Here is a 25,758-nt window from a genome sequence, read left to right as displayed (position 1 = left end):
CAAAACATTAAAAATGTTTAGTTAAACTGCTTATTAAAAATAGTAGATGTTATGCCGTCTGTAATCTATTAATAACTTTGTCATTTCTGTCCTCAAAGCGCTTGGATCTGCTTTTTTCTGTCAAAAGTACTCAATAAATAAACAGTAAACAATTATTTTCTAAATGCAGCTGAAGCAGAGCAGTTTTCATAGCACTGAAATCGTAATATATGTCCTTTTTTAAAAAGGTGATCAGAATTCGTTAGAGGCCAGACCTCCACAGGTTGAGTGTAATGGTGGATGTTGGCCGCTAGGGGCAGCAGAGGAGGGAACACTCCTCTTCAGTGCAGAAAGAGCACAGCGCCATTCTCTGTTCATCTCAGTGTCAGTACATAAAACAGGCTGCTGTTCTGTGCTGGGTCTAAAGGACCAGGTTTAGTTCAGATGTAGTAATAAAAACGATAGCACTCTTTAAAGGGAACTTTCCAAAGCAAAAAAATCAAAGTGCATTTCAGTTAAAAAATGGAAATATTAGCTACAGCTATAAGCTATGTGTCCAATGGTTCTGAACACCCCCGAATACATGAAAAATGGAAGAGAACTGCTCCAATGTTGTTGTTTTTACAGTGAGCATGTCAGAGATACTAGGGTTTGACAATAACATGACTGGAACTGACATACAGACAGCTAAGATGTTCTCCGTCTTGAACCTGGATCTCCAACACAAGCCAGAGTCACCCGTCCGTCACTTGACCTTTGGCCGTAAACTCTGCGTGACCCTTTAAGAGCCAAACAGCATTAATCCTGCGCTCAGGGCCTCAGCACAAGACTGAAATGTGGTGAATTTACTGTGATATCTGTGTTTTCAAAGTTTGTCAAGAATAGGAACTCTGACCCCTGTTTGCAGGTCTGCTTCTCTCTCTCTCTCTTTCTCTCTCTCTCTCTCTCTCTGTTTGTGTGTTTTCCAGGTGAAAGGTCACAAAGCAGGAAGGGGGGTTGGGTGGGATTATCTGCTGAGATTCTCCTGTATGAGTCTCTCTCTCTCTCTCTCTCTCTCTCTCTCTCTCTCACCATGAAAGGGTCAGACTTTATTGCGCCAGACACGTGTGTCCCATTATTTTCCTCAACTACTTGTGTTTTCAAAAGAGCAATCAGTCATTTTAGCCCCCAAAAAGGTAGCAAGCAATATTCATTATATTTTTTTTAGCAATACATCCAAGCCGCTAGATGTCAGTGTAATTGTTGTTTCGTGACTTGAAACAATCAGTGGAGAAAACGATTGCAAAATATACGGGCAGCATGACACTGTTGTAATGATTACATAATTTGCTTTTCTAAGTATACCATGGATGTCATGAGTGCTTTAAGATCACCACAGTGTGCTGTATGGCAGACAGAGCAGAACTAGTCCTGTTTAACTGGATTAAGAGCTGCACAGCGCATGAAATACGGAATCAAACCTGTTGTATCCAGGTTTTGACAGCGGGTTTTAAATGTGGCACAACTATTTTATCGGGTGAGTCAAAACATACTAAAAAGCAAGGATCGTGATTTAATTTGCTGTATCACTCACCGCTTTATTCTTGTGTGTACTCGTACTCCTGTGATGAGAACTAGAAAGGCATCTTATGGCCCACATTTTAACAGAATACACGGGTATTCTTATTTGATTAGGACCCATTACATTTGGCACTTGTTGATACGTATTGAATGGACGGCACGGTGGCGCAGCAGGTAGGTGTCGCAGTCACACAGCTCCAGCGATTCCCGCTCCGGATGACGGTCTCTGAGGAGTGTGGTGTGTTCTCCGTGTCTGTGTGGGTTTCCTCCGGGTGACTGTCTGTGAGGAGTGTGGTGTGTTCTCCCTGTGTCTGTGTGGGTTTCCTCCGGGTGACTGTGAGGAGTTTGGTGTGTTCTCCCCGTGTCCGTGTGGGTTTCCTCCGGGTGCTCCGGTTTCCTCACACAGTCCAAAAACACACGTTGTTAGATGGATTGGCGACTCGGAAGTGTCTGTAGGTGTGAGTGAATGTGTGTGTGTTGCCCTGTGAAGGACTGGCGCCCCCTCCAGGGTGTATTCCCGCCTTGCGCCCAATGATTCCAGGTAGGCTCTGGACCCACCGTGACCCTGAACTGGATAAGGGTTACAGATAATGAATGAAAATGAATGATACGTATTGATATGCTAGGACTAACCTAAACGAATGTATGCCATCTGTCTTAGCTTTGACAGATTGAATGGCATTATATTTGTGTTTGCGTCCAAAACTAGGGCCACATTCAAAGACATCTCTCCTGACACAAACCTAACTTGTTGGTATTTACTGTATTTTATCCTTAGGTGCTTTCAACTAATGCATTTTAAGTGTCTTTCTCAACACCTTTAGGTCTATTAAACCCCCTTAAGCTTCATGAACCCGTCAGTGTCCTTACTTCAGTCCCTGTAACTTTAATACCTTATTAATATTGAGCAAAAGTAGCAGTCCTCAGAATGAGGAACTGAAGTGGTCTCCTATTTGTGTTTCCCACAAAGCGGTTACAAAAAAAAAACGACTGAATTGTGATTTTTTAAAGTGTCAGTGTCATGTTCTGCACTGGCCTTCACATGCGACCTCCGGACGTTTATTTCTGGATGCCACCTCAGACTTTTCTGATGTTAAACTCAACTCAGTCTCTTGGCAGAACTTGCACAGCACTAGCAACATTGGGCCATTTCTGTCGCGTGTAACTTCAAACTTAGGCTGGGAATATACACTAAACTCAGCTGAGAAAACAGGATCCCTTTTTTTCCCTCCTCTTGGAGTGATTTATAGGCACGCCTCTCATAACACTAAACAGAGAAGCATCTGTTAATTAAACACCGTTTATCTGTGTATTTACATCCCCGTTTATCAATCATTCATTAATCCGTCCTGTGACGAGGACCCGGTTCCTAATTATTATCCGCATTGTCTCCGCGGAGGCTTTAAATGTGACTTCATATGGACTTCTGGGATTCTGTTTGTCATTTGTGAATTATGCTCTGTGGAAATAGAACTTCATTTTTGCTGACGTTATGGTTGGAGACGTCCTGCCCTCCACCTGTTTCCAAAGTTCAGATCACAACTGGCGTGTTTTTTGTCACATTCTGCCGTAGGTTAATACGCAAAAACACAGGGACGGAACAGCACTTCAGTTTGCTATTTTAACTATTTAGACACGGGGAGGTCAAACGGCGCCTTGTGGCTTTATTTAGTTGTAAATAGTTCTCTGTTGGTGGACAGTTTGTGGAAAGTATTTGCGTAGTGAGGAGTTGCGATGTATATATATATATGAGTGTTCTGCCTGTTCAGAAAGAGTTTGAAAATAAAAGGAAAATGATATCTCTGTTTTATATGTAGTTTATGGCAGTGCTACTGAGGGGCCTTCCAAATAATCACAGGAAATTATTAAAAGCTTGTTTTTAAATTGTGTTTAAGGCTTGGTGGTGATGCTAGTTTGAGTTTTGAGTGTGTCATGGTTGCTAATGCTACTTTTTGTTTTCCTTTTGAGTTGATATCACAGTGTAATAGTAGAACCTTAAGGACCTTAAAATCTGGACGTATCCATCCAGCAATTTCCATCTAGTTTTGAAAGATTTTAAAAAGTTAGTGGGGAAAGCGCCATAGTTGTTGGACTAACATTACAGATTATATTCAACATCACACGTTTACCACGTAATGTAATAAATATAGGGCATGATTTAAAGGGAGGAGTCATTATTTTCTCAGGATGAAACGCAAATTAAACTTAATTCCTAGTTTGTTTTGAAACTGTACCTGCTTCAGTGTCCTAGTTGAACAGATGGATAACGTTTTATTGCGTTTACTGGTTGAGCAGGTGACCTGTGACTGACTTCAGAAGCTAAAACTGAGGGATGTAATGGTCTGTAATGGTAACCATCAAGCTAATTCCCATTAGGAAGCTGGGATTAATCCCTGTGCAGATTTTGATTCAGCACGGCTGTTGGGGAAAGCCTCATCAGCGTCTTTAGTTATACATGACTTTGTAATATAATGTATGGTTTTAAAAAAGGGTGGAGAGAATGAGGAAACAAGGAATAAAAAAGGGAAAAGGGCTTGTGTTTGTGGAACAGAACCTCCCCGCAGTGTAACTGCAATCCGCTGCTGTGTTGTTACCCCGCTCGCTTTTAGCTTCAGCTTCTACTCCTCCTTCTTCTCCTTCTCTTTCTCCTTTTTCTTTTCCTCCTCTTCCTCCAGCAGCCGGTTCTCTGCTTGTGCTCCGTATCTTCCCACTGCATCATGTTTACCTAGCAACACGCATCACCCGGAGCCGGCCCTCTGATTGGTCAGTTCAAATCGCAGGCGCGGCCAATGGCGAGGCTGTTGCCATGGTACATTGTGTAGTTGCCGGGTGGAATTTCGCTGCGAGGCACGTGAGCCTCGGAATCTTCGCCTTTGCGTTTTTTAATCTCGAGCGTCTGGGAAGCTTTCGCAAACGTGATTTATTGGAACCGAGTCACATTTTTTCTTTCTTTCTTTTCTCTTTCTTCCTTTCTTTCTTTCCTTTTCATCCCTCCTTTTTTTCTTCTCCCTCATTCTCTCTTTTTTTTCTCCAGAACCTATAACTCAACTTGCACAAGTTAGACCTAATGCTTATATCTTTATACTTTATATCTTTATACTTTTTTTTGTTTAACAAAAAAGCAACTAAACACTTTAATGACGTGTAAAAGAACTTGGAGGGAGGTATTTTTTTTTATTTGTTAATTTATGTAGGGGCAAAGGAGCTGCAGTAGCTGTCACAGAGCTGAAAAGGCAACACCAGCTTCCACTTTTCATCACGTATTTGCAGTAAAAAGAAAAAAAGCTTTTGTGTACATATTTCCTTCTTTGTTCCACATCCACTCATAGGCCAGAGTTTGAACATTCCTAATTTAAATAGCATTTTTGATGCTTCAAAGTGAAAATGAACTTTAGAGACCAAACATCAACACACTTTGTGCATTTTTGCTTATTTTACATATTGAAAAATAAATTTTGCATCATGCATTTGCACAGACCACATTCACAAAACATGACATTAAGAACTTTTGAGTGTACGGCCTATAATAACATACACAGGGTGTCATGTTGTAAGGATGACTGAAATTGGAGCTGTAACTTCAGAGTTAAATGCAGTTCCGTTTTATATGACAGCACCAGAGGTTTCTTTGCTTTTGTGTAACTTTTGGGGGCAAGTGTCCTGTCCTCTTCATCCTGTCCCAACCATGTAATAACACAGGAATGTCTTATTCTAAACTCAGACAACTGTTATAGTTTATAAATGAAGAATCCATCAATGGTATGTGGTATATTTTCACGTAAAAGTGTTACATTACAACATTATAACATTGCTATAGATATCTGACAAATGTTCATGTATACTGTATACAGTAAGGGTTTTTATTGTATTGCTATAGGTTCTAAGGATATGGCCAAGTTTGGTAATGGACATTAACAAAATCAGCCCCAGATATGTTTATTATTTTCACTCTTTCCAGGGCAGGAATCATGGCCCCCCAAAAAAGCTGCTGTTAGCTCATAATTTGTGAATTGACTTATAAACCCTGAGTTTCTGAAATTGCAGACTATATGAGCAGAACTAACAACTGTTCATACCAAAATGGGCAATAAAATGAGCTCAGAAGGCCTGTTCTGCACATTATAAAACTTTTCTTTCTATAAATAAAGGTGAAATAATAACATTTAATGGAATAAACTGACACTGAATAGGTGTCACTGTAGTTTTTAAGTATTTGACACTTGTTTTGCTTTGGGATTTCAGCATGTGTATAGCATTACATAGTTTTAAAATGTTACTAAAATCAGCAATGCCGCTGTCAAATATTTGACTAGGACACGTGAAAATGTCACATTCTCTGGTAACATTTTCTGGTTGATAGCCTAAATTGCAACTGAAACAACGGAAATATATGGATTGATGAAACTTAACACATTGACCTTCATTCAGTGTGTAGAGATCTGTGAATTTGCAGTTAGTCCCTCCTCTATCTCTACCCACCCATCCAGTGATTTTCAGCTGGTGAGCTCCATCATGCAAATGATTGGTTCCATGGTTTTGTGATGTATGAAACACGGCTGTCTGAACCACTCTCTGTGGTACTCTCCAGTTTCAAAGTGGAAATGCTCAGCCATGGCACTGACTGATTTTATTTCACTTATGATACGTCTTATAGAATAAATAACACATGCATATGTTAGCAAGGTTGTCAAAGGTTATAATTGATAGAATATGCCTGTAAACATTGAATGCGGACAAAATGGCTCCTATTTTAGTGGATTATTTGAATTGATGTGGAAAGTGTATTTAGTGCATAGTGTTTATTGTAAGGGACTGTAAATGTTTCAGATTTGTAATGATGTCTATTGATTTTGGGGTATTCTGTGACATCCAGTAGTTTATAGTGATGCATTTAATGATTCTAGTGGGCTCTAAACATGTACAGAATTAAAGCAATAACTATTTGGTCTTTATATCGTTTATTATGTCATACATGACCAATCACATTGTTTTATAATCTCCGCATCGTGTTAAATTTTATAAATACAGACCCATATCTCAGAGTTAGTCCTGTTTTAAAGGCTGTATATCTCAAGTTTTCCTTGTTATAACCCCCTCCTTTTCTCCACTCGTTTCCATTTACCTGAGTCCTGTGTTATTCTCGCGTCATTCGGCTGCGTTTGGAGACAGAGGAGTTGGGAGGGGGAGGGGGGCTCCTCTCACTCTCCGCGGCTCCGCCCACCACGGGGAGCGTGCCTATAGAAACGGAGGAAGGGCCCCTATCTGGCCAATCAGGTGCGAGCTGCCGTGGCGTCGGCTAGCAACAGAGCATGCGAACGCGCGTCAGCGAGAGCGGGAGGGAGGGGCGCCGCGCTTTAGCACAGAAAAAAGTTGGAGCAAACTCTGAGGCGAAAAAGCAAAATAAATCAGAAGCGCTTGTTTACGGCCAAAAACGAAGAAATATCAGTGAAATCCAGAGCTGTTACCTGAGATATAAGGAGAGCGTTCAGTTTAATGTCTTTATATGAATTCATGTGTATATTTTAGCGCATTTTTACCGTGTAATTCACCTCACACGATAAGCTATTTACTGTAAGTTACATTCCTACACTTGACCAGCAGTTGGAACCTCACAGGTTTAAAGTAAAATTAATGTTTAACAATATAATGTTTGCACAAATGGCTCAGGCACTTTGATGCTTGTACATAGGATTATATTCTGTATAAAATATTAAGCATAAAAACCAAGCGTCAAACAACAATTTCAGAATATGAATTCTCCTTTTGAGGTTTAATTAAATATTTCTTAAGTGCCACAGTCCTGTACTGGGCATAGGAGCTTCTCTGTAAACAGAAAAGGCAGAGCAGATTGCAATACAAGGGGAAAACCATGGAAAAATACGCCATAGACGTGTTATTTCATACTTGCGAAAGCTTTCTCAATGTATTCCTACTTTTGATTATTCACAACACAAATAATACCTTGAGAAATCTATATTTATACAGTGCTGTCTCGTACATGGGCTTCTCTGCAACTAGAAAAGCAGAGCAGGTGTTATTACAAGGGGTTAAACTCGGAAATGCTGCATAAATATTGTTATTTCATGATTATGAAAGCATTCCTTGGATGAGTTATACTTTTTGAGCATCCAACACATCTCAGTTGAAGCTGCGTCAACTGAGAGTGGCCCAGTCCCCCCCCCTCCCCCGTTTATCCCTCAATTGGATTAGTCCTCTCCCCCCGCAGTAGCGCTGCGTTGGTACGGTCCTTATCGCAGGGTGTGGAGTTGGTGCCGGGCGGAGAGTCGAGACAGCGGGCAACAACAACGGAGCAGCAACGCCGCTGTGCGCGGAAAGACCGAATTAACTACACTTTGGACAGACACGCAGGATCTGTTCGCGTGCGGGGGGTTGAATTTCAGGCCGGGAGGAAGTGGAGGAAGGAGGCGGATGAAGTGCGGAGTATCTCCGAAATAATGTGACAGCTCGGGGCAGAAAGTGCGCTCGACAACAACAAGACGTGGGTTTATGCTTCAGCGCCGAGCGGAGAGGCGAGCTTTGGGCATTTGGCAGCGAGGATTTCTCCTGGGTCACTTTCTTTTTCTTGTTGAAGTCTGCACACTTGATACACGAGACTGTCTGTAAGCTCCAGGCATTTTGGACCCCGTTTTGGAGTTTGTTTCTTTGTTTATAATCGTCAAAAGACAACAGCACAGAAGAGCACATCTACTCCAAGTGGTCGAGAACCGTCATTTGAAACTCCCTCATCCTTAGACATGTAACAATACGGATAAGAGCATTTATAACACTAGTACGTCTCGTGCCTGCAACCTGGACTTGCACTTTAGCACTTTCTCGCCTCGTCGTTGTTCGTGCATGCACAGCTCCTTCGGATGCACCCCTCACTTCACGGTGCACTTGGTGTTGTAGTTGTTCTTATCGTCATTCGTGATTTTGAGCACCTACGGGCCCGCACACAGCAGTTTGGCTCTCCTCCTTACATCTGCCGTCGATTGGTAGCTCACTTTGACAGAGAGGTATCTCTGAAATAGGTGATAACCAACGTGTACCTGCCAACACCAGGATTAAGCTGCAAGAAGAAAAGTAAAAAGAAGGCAACTGCAGAGTTGCCCCGCACCTGTCCTTTTCACTGACTGCTCCACTGTAGGGAAACACAGACAGAACCTAAGAAGCTCCTGCTATTTTTAGGGACAGTGATGGGGTAAATGGTATTGGAACTGAAGATCCCCCCCAACCCCCACCCTCAGCCCACCAGCAATTCCCGGGTTTAATTCCGCTGCCAGCTGCTGACTTTTAACTGTACTCAGAAAAACTGAAAACAAGACTTTTGTTTTCAAACAACCTGGCCATTGTGTCGTGTCGTCCTTCTCCACAAACACCTTCAAGTTCTGGATGGAATCTTCTCGGCATCAGAAGACAATGAATCTAGATAGAGTACAAGCAAAGCAAACTTTAGTAACCAAATAATTTCATCCCCATATATATATATATATGTATATGTAACAGAGTCTATATGATACAGATATATATATTGCAGATTCGTAGTTTGAATATGTATATTCTATTTTTTATGCTTAAAGTTGAGCATTGTTGCCTGAAACCCAATCCATTGCCTTAGATTTACAGTAATAAAAAAAGGGAATAGCAAGGACATAGTCAAACAGTGTCAGAAGTAACTTAATATGGTGCCTTTTTCGTTTGTTTGTCTCGTCACTTCAGGATTTCACTAGCGAGAAATATTTTTGTGGTTGACCTGAGTTTAAAACCTTATTTATCTTATATATATATATATATGTAATCTGTGCCTGTATGGCTCACACTTGAGTTTGTTTGCCATTGGATGTACCTAACTGTTTTGAAGATTCACGATTGAAGCATGTGGAAAGGATTATACTGTACTTGATGTCAACCACACTTTCCAGAGTGATTTTTTGAACTTCCCACCAACCACCGTCACTTTCCCAACAACATCAACCCCCCCCCCCCGAACAAACTCGATTGATGTAATTCTTTAAAGAACACGGCTCAACACTAAAGCATTTCCGATGGTGATCACTTCATCTGTGGAGGAGAAGCCACAGCCTTCTAACAGAATGGTCGCCAACCTGTCGACCGAGACTTGGATTGGAAATCCGGATCAGAGTCGGTATCTTCCGCAGTCGCACCTACTACGAAAGCCCTCCAGAAGTTAGTAACAACCTTACTTCATCATTCATCTGTGGTTGTGCACGTCAATATGGAGCTGTGCAAATTCCAATTAATGTATGGGTTCTTTGTAATCTTCGTGTGCAATACTGTGTTGCTTGATGGTGTGGTGAAAGTTGTGCCAACTTTAGGGGATCTGTCTGGAACACCTGTAGGTTAAGTTTTGGGTTTGGCCTAGGGTCCTCGTTGGTTTTGATGCGAAAGCTTTAAAGTTTTCGGCATCTCTTTGCTCTGAAAATGCATTTTCATTAGTATGTTTTGCGGGAATGTTTGTTTGTTTTCAGTTGATGACAGGAACAGTCAAGTTCATCTTTATTTGTCAATGCCACCAACCAAGCCATTCAGTGAGCAGTCCGTTAGAAAAAAGGAAAGCAGCGTAGTGATGACGTAACAGCTCTTAATCCGGGAATTCCGGGGAAGACCTAATTTGGTCTTGCTTTTAGGCTAATCAAATTTACGGCTACTACCAAGCGTTGAAATTGTTGGGTTTTCCGTATAAATGTCACAGAATTTTCTGTTTTCGTATGTTTGTTTACTTTATAGAAAAAATACTTTGGAGTCAAGGGAAGACTTGACAACATCCAATTTAGCAATCTGAAATTGAACACCTGTGGATTGGTCTTACTAAAGACATTAGCAGAATAACTTCACAGCTTCGTTGTAACCGTTCCAGCTGTTGGTTTGCGCTGTTCTAAAGGTAGTTGGTGAGAATCTTTTGAGTCTTTCTGTATACCGGATGTGGATTGGCAGATCCTTTCACACACTTTAGAGACCCCTGTAGATGTGGGTTCCTTTTCCCTCCATTGTTTTTGGCTTTGGCTCATTGGAACATTCCTGGGAATGTGGGTTAGCTGCTGCGCAGATGTGTGTCTGAGGTATTTGTGTGTGTTGAATGTGTATTCGCTGTGTTTTGATGTGGATGCGCACTGCGCTGAGCTGTGAGCTCAGTGATGATCGCCCTGTTGCTGGGAACTCGAGAGCAGAACACAGCTCCCAACTGTGCCTGCTCTTCATGAACATAAGAAAACAACAACAGCTGGATTGGACAGATTGGGAAAAGGGTGGCAGATTGATTCCTACAATGAGATTTTTAACTAAATGGTTCAAGCTGGTCATCACCAATCAATATCCAAACATTTGCATAATGTTTATTGGTGACTGTTCACATTAATCTGTAGTCATTACAGTTCTGTGGTTTGGGAACTCCTCTTTATGGAAATAAGAAAACATTTACTTCGGGGATTGACTGATTGGATTTTTTTGGGGCGCTGATACTCTGTAGTGTGTGGGGTTTCATTTGTCCACATTCACTGAAAACCCTCAATAACAGATTTATAACCCAGGGTAGACATAAAACACTAAATGTGACTGTTGGATGTCAGGAAACCTCCTCATTTACTGTAAGCTGAGGTCATGCACTGTATTCCATCATCAGATCATTAATCAGCTGATGGAAACCAAACTGTTCCATACTGAACCTAAGATCCAAAATGGATGGTTGTTTGTGAAGTCTGTAATTAATACAAGAAATTTACAGAAGTCTTTATGATGAACCACAGCTTCTAAATATTGAGGAAACTCTGAAGTGATTTGGGGAACAGACCAAGAGCCTTCCCCTCATATTCCTTCAGGAATTTTGCTGATTAGGCATTATTTTTATGGACTGACGTGTAGCTAATCATCTAATCCTCTCACTGTTTATTGTTTGCAGTTTATCTGTTTATCTCATTCCCTTTCTCATTCTCTCTCATGGAATTAACAGACTCAATTACCCATCAGGTGTTAAGCTCTGTAATGCAGTTAAGTTATAATTGCCTAATTGGCCCATTTCGCCATCGTTTCCAAACCAGCAATCTATATCTAATGCACGTTCTGTGAATGTTTGTGTTGTTTTAAGCCTTAGCCTGGGTTAGACATGGCTGGATGGGTTTTATGTTTAAGTGGACAAGTATAATAACTCCCTGCCCCAAATCCCACCCCCACTTCCACTCCAGTGACCTATTTAACTCTAAAATGTCACCCAGTGGGGACCAAATAGAGGTAATCTAAACCAAATGGAGTTTCATCACTTTAAAAATATATATTTTGGAAAAATCATCCACATCTTTAGGCCAACAAAAACATTCCTAAAGAACTAGTTAAATCACCTGTCGCTGAAATTTTCAAGTATACGTGTTTTTCAAATGGTTGAAGTTTGGAATAAGGGTTTTCAAGCTGTGGAACACAATGGTGGACTCAGGTCTTAGTAAACGCCTCCAAGCATTTGTCCTGTGTGAATTTAACCCTGAAGCTTTCAGCGTTTGTCATTCCAAAGCAGTTTTTAATCCTTTCTGAAGGAGGAATATGGATCTTTTGAGGATTGGAGAGCTGCTGTAATGTTTACACAGTTTGAGGTGTGATGATGCAACAGTGGAATCCTGTGTGAGCTCCATTTATGACGCAACAATGGGATCAGAGTGTTTTCGGGCAGGTTCTAGATCTTGGACTGAACTTCAGGGATGCAGAATTTCCTCTCAGAACCTTTTGAAGTTCTTTTCCTTGCTTTTCCTGTTTTTTTTTTTTGGGGGGGAAAACGTTGGAAAACACCCAGACCGTTCAAAGTGAATGGTCAAGTACAGTTGATTTGTATAGAACACAGTTGTTCTCTGATGTTTAGTTACAGTGACAATTCCAGCTGTTTTCACAGTGAATGAACCAACTGAAATTGACTGATTTGCCAATTATATTGCAGTAATACCTTTATAGTTCTTATGCAATGTTGTATTTTCACCTGCCAGTGTGAAGTGGTGACTTCTTATTACTGATTATGTTTGGTTATTTATACCTTGTGTATCCATCCGACTTCTGTGCTGTTGTCTATTTCTGTCGTCCGGCCTGGTGTGTATATAGCCTGGTGTGTGTGGGTGTGTGTGAAGCCTGGTGTGAGTGTTTGTGTGTGGAGCTGACTTTCAGAGGAATGACGAACTGTCTTAAAGATAGCAGCCGCAGCGAGTGACCAGCGAGATCCATGAGAGCTCTTCGGTGTCGGGTTCCACGTTTATTGTGAAGTTTCTCAAACAAGTCGCCTGTCTCCATGCCAGCTGCGTGGATACAAACAGATGTAATTTGGAGGAATTAATTCCTTCATACATACTTCCCTGTCCACTTCCCCTTAGGGGGCATTCAGCTGATAGCTTAAATGTTTTGCTAATGGCAAGGCCAGGCACGTAATGCTGCTTCGCTCAGTGCTGGGCTTGAGCGGTTCAACATCATCAATATCAGCACTCACAGCACATAACCTGCAAAACTTGAAAACCATCAAAGCAAAAACATTTTGCTTTCACCCCAAGTTTGACCAACGACAAATGTTACGTATCGTCACTGTACAGGACAAACATGTTTCTACAAAATAGTAACATTACAGGAAAAGGAAAACCATTCTTAACTTTCAATGGAAGTCAGTGTAAAATGATTCTAGAGCATTTCCATTGGTCCATTCGTCAGGAAGTTTGTACACGGTGTGAAGGACAGCTGCTGTGTTCAGATGATGTAGTAAACTAAACATGGACTCATCCACAAACATGGAGACACGTGTTTTTCTTTGGACGTCAACAGTATACAGCAAAGCCTGTTTTGTCAGAAGGGTTTCACAATAGGTTATTGCTTGGTATTAACTATTATTAATTATTATTATTATTATCAATCCACCTTGTGACCTTTTAAAAATGTATTTAATGAAGGTTCCAGCTCCAGGGTCTCAGGGTTATGATTTGATACACATCCGGTTTGGTGTGTTCTCCCTGTATCTGTGTGGGTGTCCTGCAAGTGCTTCAGTTTCAGTCCAAACACACATGCTGTGAGGTTGTCCACAGGTGTTTGGTGACTGGGTGAGTGTGTGATGCCTGGCTTTGGACTGGTGCCTTTTCCAGTTTGTTTTCCTCCCTAAATAAGAACGTTCACTGGGCAGGATTCCCACAGCTCAAAATAAAAACAGATCTTGAATGGTTCTAGGGTTCATCTGCATATTTCAGCCTCCTGTGAAATCAAAATCTGCAAATGAATGTCTGAATCAGTCACACACAAAGTGAATTTGGGATGAAAATAAAAAGTTTTATGAATGTAGCCCTGGTTTGATGGGTGTGAGGGAGTCTATGGAAGTGAGGGGGGGTTTATTATGCTTTGGATTGGAACACAGACCATGCTCAGTGTAGTGAAGATTAAAGGAGGAGAGATTCGAATTTGAGCCGAGTGTGTGGTTTCTGGAGTTTGGACTCGTGTGTGTGTGTGTGTGTGTGTGTGTGTGTGTGTGTGTGTGTGTGTGTAAGATGCCAACAGCTCCTACTAATCCCTAAACTTTGCCCTCTTCTCATATTCCTGTTTCTCAGTCTAAAGTCTAAAGGTGAAAACAGTTATGTTTATGTTGCTGTTGTAACTTATACACAGTTCTGTGTGTGTGTGTGTGTGTGTGTGTGTGTGCACACTCATGTGGCTTGGCTTGGAAGCTGATCTAGTCGTAGTGGTTGTCATCGCACCGAATCATAACTGGTCACTAAAATATGCATTTACACAATGTTATTGTGTAAAAATGTTAGCGTAGCCTCTTATTCCAAGTAGTTTTGGACCCTTTGTGTTTGTTTAATTTTCATGCGATATAAAGTACCAAAATTGGCAGATACATACGCTTCCTAAAAAACCCAGAACCAGATGTTTGGAGAAGGAAGTAGTTTTTCTTTAAAAATATGGAGTGTTAGAAGGCAACCGATTTATTGATTCAGTGATCTGTTTCCCTGATATTGTCTGTCAGTGTCTATACTGCTATACTTTTTTTAACATATAATTTTAGTTTTTGCTTAGTTTTCTCTCCAATCATTTGTCGTCTTCCCGACAGCAGCCACTCTTCCAATCACACACACCGTTCTTTATCCTTTTATTCCTCAGGTCTCAGTTAAACACTTGTTAAAGTAAACACAGGTTTTGTCCAACTTGTCCCTGACTCTGTGTGTTCCACATTTTCCGGAGGAGTGATGTCATGCCTGGTTCTCTGGCCCCGATTGGCCGATATCGGCGCTCCTCCGGATGTTGTGGGAGAAGTCAGAGCAGAAAAACATGTTATTGTTTTTGTTGAGAATAAAAAACGAGGGGAAAAAAAAGGAAAAGTGGCTCCTGCTGAGCATCGCTAACGCCACGACCACCTCCTCCCAAAAACACACACACACACACCCAGCTCCATCACAGAAAACACATTAAACATTTAGCAAATCCCCCTTCTGTGTCACTTTCCTCTTTCAAGGGAAGGATTTGATGGTGTAGAGTTTAGGAAGGCACTAGTTTTTTAGTTTCATTGAGTTTTTTGCTGCTCCACTCACAATTAGTGACTATTTTTCAGAATTTTTAGAGTAACATCACAATGATTTTTCTCAATTTATTTCAAAACTATACCTTCCCAAGTGCCATTTTTTGGTTTTTTACTTTTGTTGTCTGGCCTCAAGCAGTAAACACGGACTATTATCCCAAATGTTGTCCATCAGTGGAGACAGTGTCCTAATTACCAGAGTTACGAGGTGGTCACTAACCAGAAATTACATCTTATTTTCGTCACACACACTACTCAGACCATGTGTTTGATCTGGAGTGCTTCAGTCATCTTTAGTACACTCTAATAATAATATTAATAATAACCTCTAACATTATTATTGTGTGGTTTCTGGCTCTGTATGATATTAACAGACTAAAATAGGGTGTGAAGTGAAATTCATAAACAGAGGAGATGGAGGATGATGGCTGTTTCAGAAAGTTCTTGTTCCACTAGGTTAAAGAGTTTGGTCAACTTTGGTTCAATGAAAAACAAACCAAATTAATCTAGTCCAATGAATCTGTCAGTGCAGTGTGTTAGAAGAAGTGAGACTTTTTAGACCCTTGTTCCGTGAGCTGAGACCCCCCTGAGCGGGTTGGTTTTGGTTCGTTCCGTATTAAATTCTTTGTTTTAAACATGAACAGCTAAAGGGACCAAACAGAGTAAACACACATTCTTCACATTTAAGGAACTGTTAATCATTACAGTGTGGTTAAGAACTACGCAGGTTAAGAACAGCGCCTCCTCCTGGCAGCGTACCTTCATTTCTAAATGCAGCGGAGGTATTTCCAGTGCTGTTTTAATTTCTTTATCCATTTTTGAAGCACTTGCTGAGACTCAACGTGGTACAAATACCGCCACATACACACAACCCAGAGAAATGTGTCTAGCGCAACGCAGTGCGTTGTTTTGACGGTTACGGTGAAAACTACGTCATTCGTCAATCAAATGTAAATACATCGTGAACGCTAGGACTACAGTCTAACTACGGTATGCAACATTTACTCGCATGGTCCAGACCATTAGAACTGAACTGCAAACAAAAACACATTCATAGTGTGCGAGACCATTCATAATTGTATTATACGTTGGTTTCCATGACTACGGCTTTAACTTTAACATACAGTCCACGGTAACTGTCCCGATAACTAAAGCCGTGTCTATAATCCATAGTAACATTCTTTCACAGAGTGATCCGTGGTTGTGATTTTTTTCTTTTTTGGCCTGTTGCTGAGGCTGAGCTTCACTGAGTTCGTGGAGTATTTCTGAAGTGGTATTTTTATTTTTAACATCCTGCGTGCGTTCTCGTTTTACCAGTGTCACTGTTTGAGACGGCGACCCAGATGGCCTTTATTAATAGATAGGGTCTGACTCAGCGCCGGACAGCTCTCACAGTTCACTCTCGGAGAAGGCCAAGGGCAAGAGTGCAGGAAGTCACCTGTTTAAGCTCCGCCCACAAAGGTATTCCTTTATAACTGGGGTTTTGATGTTAGACAATGCTTTACAGAATCCATTTTTTGTCAGTGTATCTGCCGTAACGCTTATAAATGTGGGAGAAACTGACAGAATAAATACTTCCAGCCACGCTACAGTAGCATAGTCCCAGCTGTGATGCTAACCTAGCTATCAGCGCTAGCCAGCGCATTTCAGCTTAGCATAGTAGATACATTTTAAATCAGTAAACGTCTATGTTTTTTTTTTTTAAGTAAGACTTTAAATTTAACATTTACATTGAATTAAGACATTTCTATACAAACAATTAATCCATAATAAATATAAATGGCTTATAAGAGTGAAAGAGAGGGAAAGGAGCGCCACCAAGCGAGAGGACAGACAAAGACAGATTTGTGGGAGAGGGAGACAAGAATAGATGGAGACAGAAGGGAGACGCTCACAAATAATCCATCCTCCTATTCCTCCTCCTCCTCATTTTGAGTCAGACTGAAAACATGTCAGAGACTAAACCTAGCACAGTGGAAGCTCAAACGAGAGATAGTGTTAAATTCGAATACAGTGTTGGTTATAAAGCTGCTTCCTGGTGATTGTTTTCATATTCCAGGTGGTTGCTAGATATTTCAAGTTTGAAGCTTTAAGGTAGTTTCGCTAGTTTAAGGTAGGTCGCTACACACAAACATGACACAAAAAACTATAAATATCAATAAAAACACAGCAACGGAAACGTGCAATAAGGTGTCAGCCACTCTAGTGTTCACCTTGATGAAGTATGTACTTACTAAAGATATATCTCGCAAATCTACAAAGTCAGTTAGCCAAGTAATTTAAGCCAGAAGTGTAAGGATTGTCCATTAGTGGAGGACTAACCCGTAGACCCAGTTTAGAAATTAAACTAGAGCTGCACCTCACTGTTCTTCAGGATTGGACTGAATGCTAACTCCTTTCCCTTTGCTTCAGTACACTCCTAGCCATGTAAGCATGTTAGCGCTTCTGGCTAAAGCTCCAGGGAAGTGTTGTGGGCCTTTCAAGCTTGGCCTTCAATCTAGCCACTGTCTGGGTATGATCGGATGTCCAGCAATCTGTTGATGTGAGATCGCATTGGATTATACTGTTAAAAGTAGGTGTGCAGGTATGTGGCAGTGCGACAGGTGGCAGTGAGACAGGTTTCTGTGGTGTGGCTTTCTGGCGGACGCTAAAGTAGCGCTAAGTCTCTAAGATTAGCCTTGATTCCAGTCCTCTAGAGTTCCACAGATGCCTCTGGATACGAAGCAGTTTATTTGAGCTTCATCGTGAATCCCACCTGGTTATTACTCAGTTATGTTATTATCCAGATTAGTTCCCAAAAAGGCAGCTAATTCATTGTTATGTTGTGTGTAAGCTTGAATTATTTGGCCCAAAATTATTTAGCAGGCCCCGCAGATTGCCACTTGCATCTGATTGTTCCTCTAGAAATTAGACGTCTCAAATATAAATATTCCCGTACGAATTTAGAGACTTCTGTATGAATTGCTGAGTAACACTGGGAGGAATTTCTTAGCGTTGGACTGTGAACATCTAAATATTCCTGTGTAAAATTCTGATAATTCAAGCATTATTGTGTATTCCTGAATGAATTTGAGTGATCCAGAGGTGTGGGTTAGGAGTTTACTAAAGCTTCAAACTCCTCTTCAACCCACAGGTGTCATCACATGAAAAAATTCATACTGGATTACTCAGATGCTCACGTAATGTCCAGCAGTCCGAGCGGGAAAGGGCATGGCCATGTCATCTCTCGCTCTCCAGAGGACACACAGCCACTGTTTCACCTCCACACCTCCCAGTCCCTTTTTTTTAAGGTGGACTGACTTATGAGTTTCTGTTGAACACTTTCTGTGTACCCCTCGTTTCTGTTGTGATGTGGACATTTTGTCAATTTAACGTTTTATTTTGAATCCATAAAAGATGATGCTGCAGTGACACAATTTGTGAAGTCATTGTTAAAATAAACAATAAGAGTTCTTTAATGCTCATTAAGGTTCATATGATTCACACAGTCATTCTTTACCAGACGTTTTTGAAGCTGATTTGTGACAACATCAGTTGTAAAAAGCGCTATACAAATACATTTGATTTGAAATTTGATTAATACACTACACGAAGAGTAGGTGGCGATGTATCTTCTGTTTTTTTTTTTTAGGGCTTTAACTCTTAATTTTTAACGTCTGTAATACATTGGATGCATCTGACTGCTGTTTACAGCCATAATTTTAAAAGTAACCCTGCTTTATTAATGTCAACATGTAGCATTGTCAGCTGTTTATTGGCTATTGTGAAAACTTCAGTCTTGACAGTCCGGAATTGTGTGTGTTAGCTTGTCAACCATACAGTAACCATACAGCAGGGGGCGTTTTAGCTTCCATTATGTGAAGTCCATCTTGTCGTCAGTGATTCTTCTTCACATTATGCAACATTTACACTTGTACCTATTGGCTTGGATGTATCAGATTTTGTAGTCATTTAATAATGGCTGCCTCTGTGTGGGGGACCCACTCTATGGAACATAATGGTCGCATGAATCATTTGCTCTTTTAAGATTTGCTCATATAAAGTTGGATATATAAAGTTTGGAATTGAAATGTTTAAAAAAGTGTATATTAATAAAAGTTAAAGTTTGACCTCAAGGCTACCTGGGCGCTAACGTGTTTGCGCTAACGTGTACATGCTAACGCTCCTCTTTCACACGTGCCTCGCGAGGTCTGTCCAACTTTGGCCGTGAGCGGGTTCTGTTTCCAAACAGGGAAAAGATAGGGGTCGATGCGGACACTGAGGGAGGGGACGGGTGGGGGGTGTTATGTTGAAGGGAGAGGGAGGGCATCGGAGGTGGGGGAGGACTGTGGGGAGGGGGAGGGCAGGTTCAGCTGTTCTCTTCCCTCTTCACCACCAGCCTCTTCCTGTGCCTTAGAGACAGGGGGTGGGGGGCTGTTGCCACAGCAACACCCTGATTGACAGCTGGCAGCTGTATTTGGTCAGCTGTGGGGGTGTCATTTGTGTGGGACAATATATTTATATATATTTAGCAGGTTTTATGCTTTGACACTTTTAACTCAGTAAACACACACACACACACACACACACACCCTAGTCAGAAACAGGTAGCAGTGAGATGGAGAAAGAGATGAAGTAATAGTGGGAAAAGAGAGGGGGGCGGTTGGAAGGAGGAGCAAAGGGAGGATAAAAAGAATAGGGTGAAAGACAAAAAGAACTAATGGAATACTCCGAGGAATGAGAGAATGAAGGGAAAGGGAGAAGAGGGAGAAAAGAAAAAGCTAAAGAAAGTGAAAAAGAAAAGAGAGTATGGCAAAAAAAAGAGAAGAAATACAAGGATTGGGAAAAGAGGGATGGAGGAGAAAAAGGAAAATGGAAAGAGAGATAAAGGCAGAGAGGGAGAGGCAAAAAGAGAAAAGGGGGAGAGAAAGAGAGAGAGAGAGAGGCATTGTGGGAAGGGTTGCTGATACAGCACAAGCTCTACCAGGTTTATTTATAGAGACCTCGCCGCCCAGCCCTTGGATACCGGCAGCCAATCAGGAGGCGGGAGGGAGGGCCAGTCAGCCAATGGGAGCGCAGCAAGGGGGGCGTCACTCAGGAAGTTCTCAATGTGTTCAGCTTGGCGTTTAAAGGGCCAGTGTGACATTTCTCTCATCCAACTCCTCGCCTCATCCTCCCTCCAAACAGGCGTCATAACTCGCTAAAATTAGGCCAGAGGAGAGGGGGAAGAGAGAGATAGAGAGAGAAAGAGAGTTAATGAAAGAAAGAAAGAATAAGAACAAAAGGCATTTCCTGTGATAAAGCCCTGAATACCTGGCTATAGAAACCCTAGTCTCTCTCTCTCTGTCTCTGTCTCTCTCTTTCTCTCTCTCTCTCTCTCTCTCTCTGTGAGGGGGAGCGAGAGAGAGAGAGAGAGAGAGCTGTGGGGCTGTCAGTGTCAGTGCAGCATCACTGTTGCTGAGTGAAACTGGTTGTGTAAGCCTTCCACCAGCTCCAGCCAGTCTCAGAGAGAGAGGGAGGGAGAGAGATGGACTGAGAGGAAAAAAAAGAGGGGGGGAGAGAGAGAGAGAGAGAGAGAGAGAGAGTTGGGTATTATAAGCTTCATAAAATAAACCCACGAACTCTAGAACCATCAGAAAGTTACTGTAGCTCCATGTCCTCCACCTCCTGTTCACGTCCAGAGACAGTTCCCACGTTCTTTCTCTTTGACCGTTTAATCATGGGAATATTAACTCTAGATACAGATGACGCTAGATACAGGAACATTGCTGTGAGGATTTGATGGCAGTCAGCCTCATAAACACTAGTGAAGTCAGGTGCTGGTGACAGATTATTATGGGATCACAGACACCAGCTCCGACCTAAAGTATCGAATGGAGCTCCATCAAAAACTCCAGAGAACACAATTTCTCAGCTCTACAGCACAGTGCTGGGGGGGAGGGTGTTATAACCCTCTGGCATATGGCACGGTGACCTTAAAGTAATGTGCAGCTGCTCCACAGTGCTTCATTTAATTTGAGCCTTCTTTTCTACAGAGATAAAGAAGTGTCTACAAAGGGTCTTCAGAAACCTAAGGAGATTTTGAGGGCAGATTTATATGTGCTGTGCTCCCTGTGACCATGTGGGGTTGATGTGTGTGTGTGTGTGTGTGTGTGTGGTATCGATGTGGGTCCAATGTGCTGTTTTGTGCTGTGTTTAAAGCAGAGCTCATTGATTTGCAGCTGTAACGTGTTGCTGATAAATTTCAGCCCTGTTTCTCTTCTCTGATCGGACACAGGAAGTGCAGATAAAAGCTTTCGCCCAATACCCTCCCTCTCTCCCTCCCTCTCTCCCTCTCTCCCTCCCTCCCTCTCTCTCCCTCTCCCTCTCGCCCTCTCCCTCTCTCACTGATAATATTAGGACGGCAGCTCCAGCCTAATCCATGTGCCACTTTTTATTTTTGTGGTTGGTTTTTGGTGCCAAGAAGCTCCTGTTCCGATCTGTAGCTGATGGCTTTATTCACTGTTACAGAGAGTTCTCATAAAACGTGGCTCTGTGTCTCTCTGTCGGCTGTAAAAAGAAATGAAGGGTCTAGAGATTTCATGATGCTTTGAATACTTGACTCATAATCAAGTCAGATCTGATCGACTTATCGTAGTTCTCTGGTTGAGGTGTTAACATGGTGATGGAGAGGGTTCTGGTTCTAGAGAAGCTCCTGGAGTCAGTGCAGTGGACAGTGGAGGTGAATGGAACCAGACGTCCTCCTCTAAAAGCCCCTCACAGAAAGTGAGGACAGTAGACGATGGGAGACACATGGCTGTTGTCTGACCGTAGTTTGGAATGCACCTCAAAACACACCCTGTCAGATTTATCAGGTCACCCACTGCATTATGGGAGAATTTTGAGGAATTTCCATGTTAATGTTTCTGAGCGTTCTATTCTGGAAGTCACAGAGGCTTAATGCTAACTGCTAATGCCCTGAAGATTTCAGTGTAGTGTGATACAGAGCTACTAAAAGAACACCATATAGAGTGTGTTAATGTTGGGAACACACACACACACACACACACTGGTCACACAGGTGTTTCTCTGCTTTGTACGGACCCTTTAAGACCCTTCACATAAACTTACATATTTTGTGGAGACTTGCCCTAATCTTAACCCTAAACTTAAAACCAGTTTTAATGAGGTACGCTGTGGTCCCCACAACACAGACGAGTCCCAGCAACGCGAGTATGTAAAGAGAGTTTGGTCCCCACAACATGAGTGAAACCTGGTATACACACACACACACACACATTCAGCATCAGGTTCTGTGTCGTGGTGACATGGCTAACTGCAGTTTCTCTGGGTCAGAGCAAATGGGAGTGATTTAGAAAAATAGTTGGCTGCCGTTTCCAGAGCAGCCTCGGCAGAGAAACACTGCTCCAGGAGGACTCCTGACACTGAAGCCTTATTACACTGTTATTGTTCTTAAAACTTATTTTTCAGTATCTGCTTGGAATAGATCTGAGGTTGTCATCTACAGTAGACGTGAGGTGAAGAAATGAGGTACTAACTCAGGTACTACGGACTACTAAATGCCAAAAGTAGACATGCCCAAGTTAGAATGTATTTCTAATCCATTTCTCTAGAAATAACAAAAATAAATGGTTCAAAAGTAAATGTAAATATACTGCATTTTTACTGCTGCTGCGGTTTTCTCGCAAATTATTCAACAGGAGCTTACTAAGGAAACGAAATGCTGTTTATGTGACATACAGGCAAAGCTCTTCAACACTAAAATATATTAATAATCCATCCATCCATCCATTATCTGTAACCGCTTATCCAATTTAGGGTTGCGGGGGGTCCAGAGCCTACCTGGAATCATCGGGCGCAAGGCGGGAATACACCCTGGAGGGGACGCCAGTCCTTCACAGGGCAACACAGACACACACACACACATTCACTCACACACTCGGATACTTTCGAGTCGCCAATCCACCTGCAACGTGTGTTTTTGGACTGTGGGAGGAAACCGGAGCACCCGGAGGAAACCCACGCAGACACAGGGAGTACACACCACACTCCTCACAGACCCAGGGCGGGAATCGAACCCACAACCTCCAGGACCCTGGAGCTGCGTGACTGCGACACCTACCTGCTGCACCACCGTGCCGCCCCTCATATTAATAATAATAATAATATCAGCTGACGATGATGCTACACACAGTCTCAAAACACGAACGTCTTGGGACACTTTTGGCTGGAAACAGACTTATTTAGTAGAAACAAAGTGTGTGAACCCTGTGTGAGTTGCGGTTGATTCGTTGTGGCAGCCCCTTGCGAGAGCAGACGAAAATGGAACTCGGGTAAAACCGTTTTTCTGGTTAACGCTAACATTTCAAGAGCAAGCTAGTTTGGCTTGCACTCAGAGGTTACACTCAGGTACAAACCAGAGGAGGAGGAGCTATGGGACGTAGTTTGGAATCTCCCACGCTGGATGGAGCTGCTGGTTTGTTTGGGGAGTTTTGTTGGAGCAGTCTCCTGTTGTCGGTTCAGCGAGGGTGGTGTTAGAGCGCATGTACCCATAGTTGTGGATGGTTTATCACCTGTCAGTGTGTTTTATAGAAGTTTGAGTTTTGTATCTGAACTGGGACTGAAACGAGTTTTTTATTTTTGTAACAACTCCATTAAAATCAGACGGATTTCATTAGCCACTACAGATTAAGGACTGTGTACATCTCTTTTAATCAGAGTTGTTTAAAGATGTTGCCCAATGGTTTATATCTGTGAATAATGCACTGCAATGTCCAACCTGTGTGTGAGATGCTCCATGGTACAGTGTGTTCTAAATATCTCTCTCTCTCTCTCTCTCTCTCTCTCTCTCTCTCTCTCTCTCTCTCTCTCTCTCTCTCTCTCAGGTGGAAGCAGCTCAGGATGCAAGCCCCCCCCCTCCTACTCCCCCGCTGAGCTCACCATGACCAGCCAGCACACACACCCCCCCTTCAGCAACATCCAGTCCATGGCTGAACAGCAGCAGGTACACACACACACATACACACACCTGTACACTCAGTCAGCAGCACAATGAAGAGCAGGCTGTGAGTTTATTTTTTGCCACCTGCACCTCACCTGAGTCTAAAGTTTAAGACAGTTATCAATTGAAATACATTGTATAATTGTCCAGTGACCTCTGACCTCTCTCCCCTGTTCAGGTGCTGTCCGATATGACCATACTGCAGAGGAGGATCCCCCCGAGTTTTCGAGACCCTGCAAGCGCTCCACTCAGAAAACTTTCTGTTGACCTCATCAAGACCTACAAGCACATCAATGAGGTGAGATCAAAAGCCTGTGGATGAGTCGGTGAATGATTGGATACATTCACAACTAAATGGATGCATTGAAATCAATCCGCTACAAATCTGACCGTCCGTTTCTCTCGTCCCTCCTCCCACAGGTGTATTACACGAAGAAGAAGCGGCGGGCTCAGCAGGTGCCCCCCGAAGATTCTAGCACCAAAAAGGAGCGAAAAGTTTACAACGACGGCTACGATGACGACAACTACGACTACATCGTGAAGAACGGGGAAAAGTGGCTGGACCGCTACGAGATCGACTCGCTAATCGGAAAGGGCTCCTTCGGACAGGTGAGCTCTGCACTGCATGCTGGGAAAACTTAGCCAGTCACTCTTTTCCAATAATAAGGTCCAGCCCTTTAGCGTTAATGAGCCAATCAGCTTGCTGGAATCGCCTCAAGGCGTAGGAACATCACAGCATTGTTACATGTGCAGTAGCTAATCTCAAAACAATTTTCTAATCTCATTTTTTGGGCCTAAAACCTCAAATTGGGTCGTTTCAAATTTGATTTTGAAATGTTTACATTAACCTTGGGTACGAGTTTATAGGTCTCTCCTCATTCAGAGCGAACGGAGCCTGGTCTTGTGTTTAGAAGATGTGATCAGACACATCGCGAAGCCAGGGAAACTGCTAGAGAACAAGAGACTACACACTTACACTTCCCTCCTCCACTGGGTTTCCAGTTGTTCTTCTAACTACTGTGCCATAGCATGTCATTATAATGGCTAATAACTGACCAGAAGTCAGTTAACTTAACCGCTAATGTGACGACACAATGTAAGTCATGAACTCAACCTGGTTTGTTAATAATAGGTGGTAGGTGGTGAGAAACACTCATAAACGGACTAAAGAATACATAAAAATTCAGTTTTTGTAACAAATTCATGGATTTTCCTCTACGTTTTCCTCCAAAGTGTGATCTGTTTGTTTTCCTCAGGTGGTTAAAGCCTACGATCACCACGAGCAGGAGTGGGTGGCCATTAAAATCATCAAAAACAAGAAAGCCTTCCTGAACCAGGCCCAGATTGAGCTGAGGCTCCTGGAACTCATGAACAAACACGACACCGAGATGAAGTACTATATTGGTGAGTCCGTAAATAAATAATTAAACCGGACGAGGAGTCTCGCTGACTTCCAGCTTTTTAATAAAAACACACAGAACTGTCACAATTAAGGTCCAACAAATCAAAGAGCCATGGTTAAATCCATCTGTGCTACATCCAGGTCACTAAGAGTTGGTGTAGTAACTGTTTCATGGCGTGAAAATCAGGAGAGACCATTACAGATTGCCCCTTTAAAGGAACTCTTTAACTCTAATATCTTTTTAAACCTTAAAATGACAGCTTCAGAATCGTTATGAGCTGTAAGAGGGAGAATAGAGCC

The 25,758-nt window shown here is 42.2% G+C and overlaps 1 protein-coding gene across 3 annotated transcripts in view; it reads left to right on the top strand.

Moving 5' to 3' along the window:
• The window catches only part of dyrk1b (dual-specificity tyrosine-(Y)-phosphorylation regulated kinase 1B), a 52,497-nt gene that overhangs the window by 18,177 nt on the left and 8,562 nt on the right, over window positions 1-25,758 (top strand). For 2 of the 3 annotated variants that reach the window (XM_066643717.1, XM_066643709.1), the window contains exons 1-5: window positions 7,819-9,726; window positions 23,941-24,059; window positions 24,235-24,354; window positions 24,477-24,665; window positions 25,313-25,460. In XM_066643717.1, coding sequence (XP_066499814.1) covers window positions 9,585-9,726; window positions 23,941-24,059; window positions 24,235-24,354; window positions 24,477-24,665; window positions 25,313-25,460 — 718 coding nt within the window. In that variant the 5' untranslated portion in view covers window positions 7,819-9,584. Of the gene's footprint in view, window positions 1-7,818; window positions 9,727-23,940; window positions 24,060-24,234; window positions 24,355-24,476; window positions 24,666-25,312; window positions 25,461-25,758 lie in introns of those variants that run through there. The other variant, XM_066643726.1, reaches the window with a different exon arrangement.

Source organism: Hoplias malabaricus, chromosome 1 (assembly GCF_029633855.1).
Source record: "Hoplias malabaricus isolate fHopMal1 chromosome 1, fHopMal1.hap1, whole genome shotgun sequence".
Lineage (NCBI taxonomy): Eukaryota > Metazoa > Chordata > Actinopteri > Characiformes > Erythrinidae > Hoplias > Hoplias malabaricus.
This window is presented reverse-complemented; position numbering and strand designations above follow the sequence as displayed.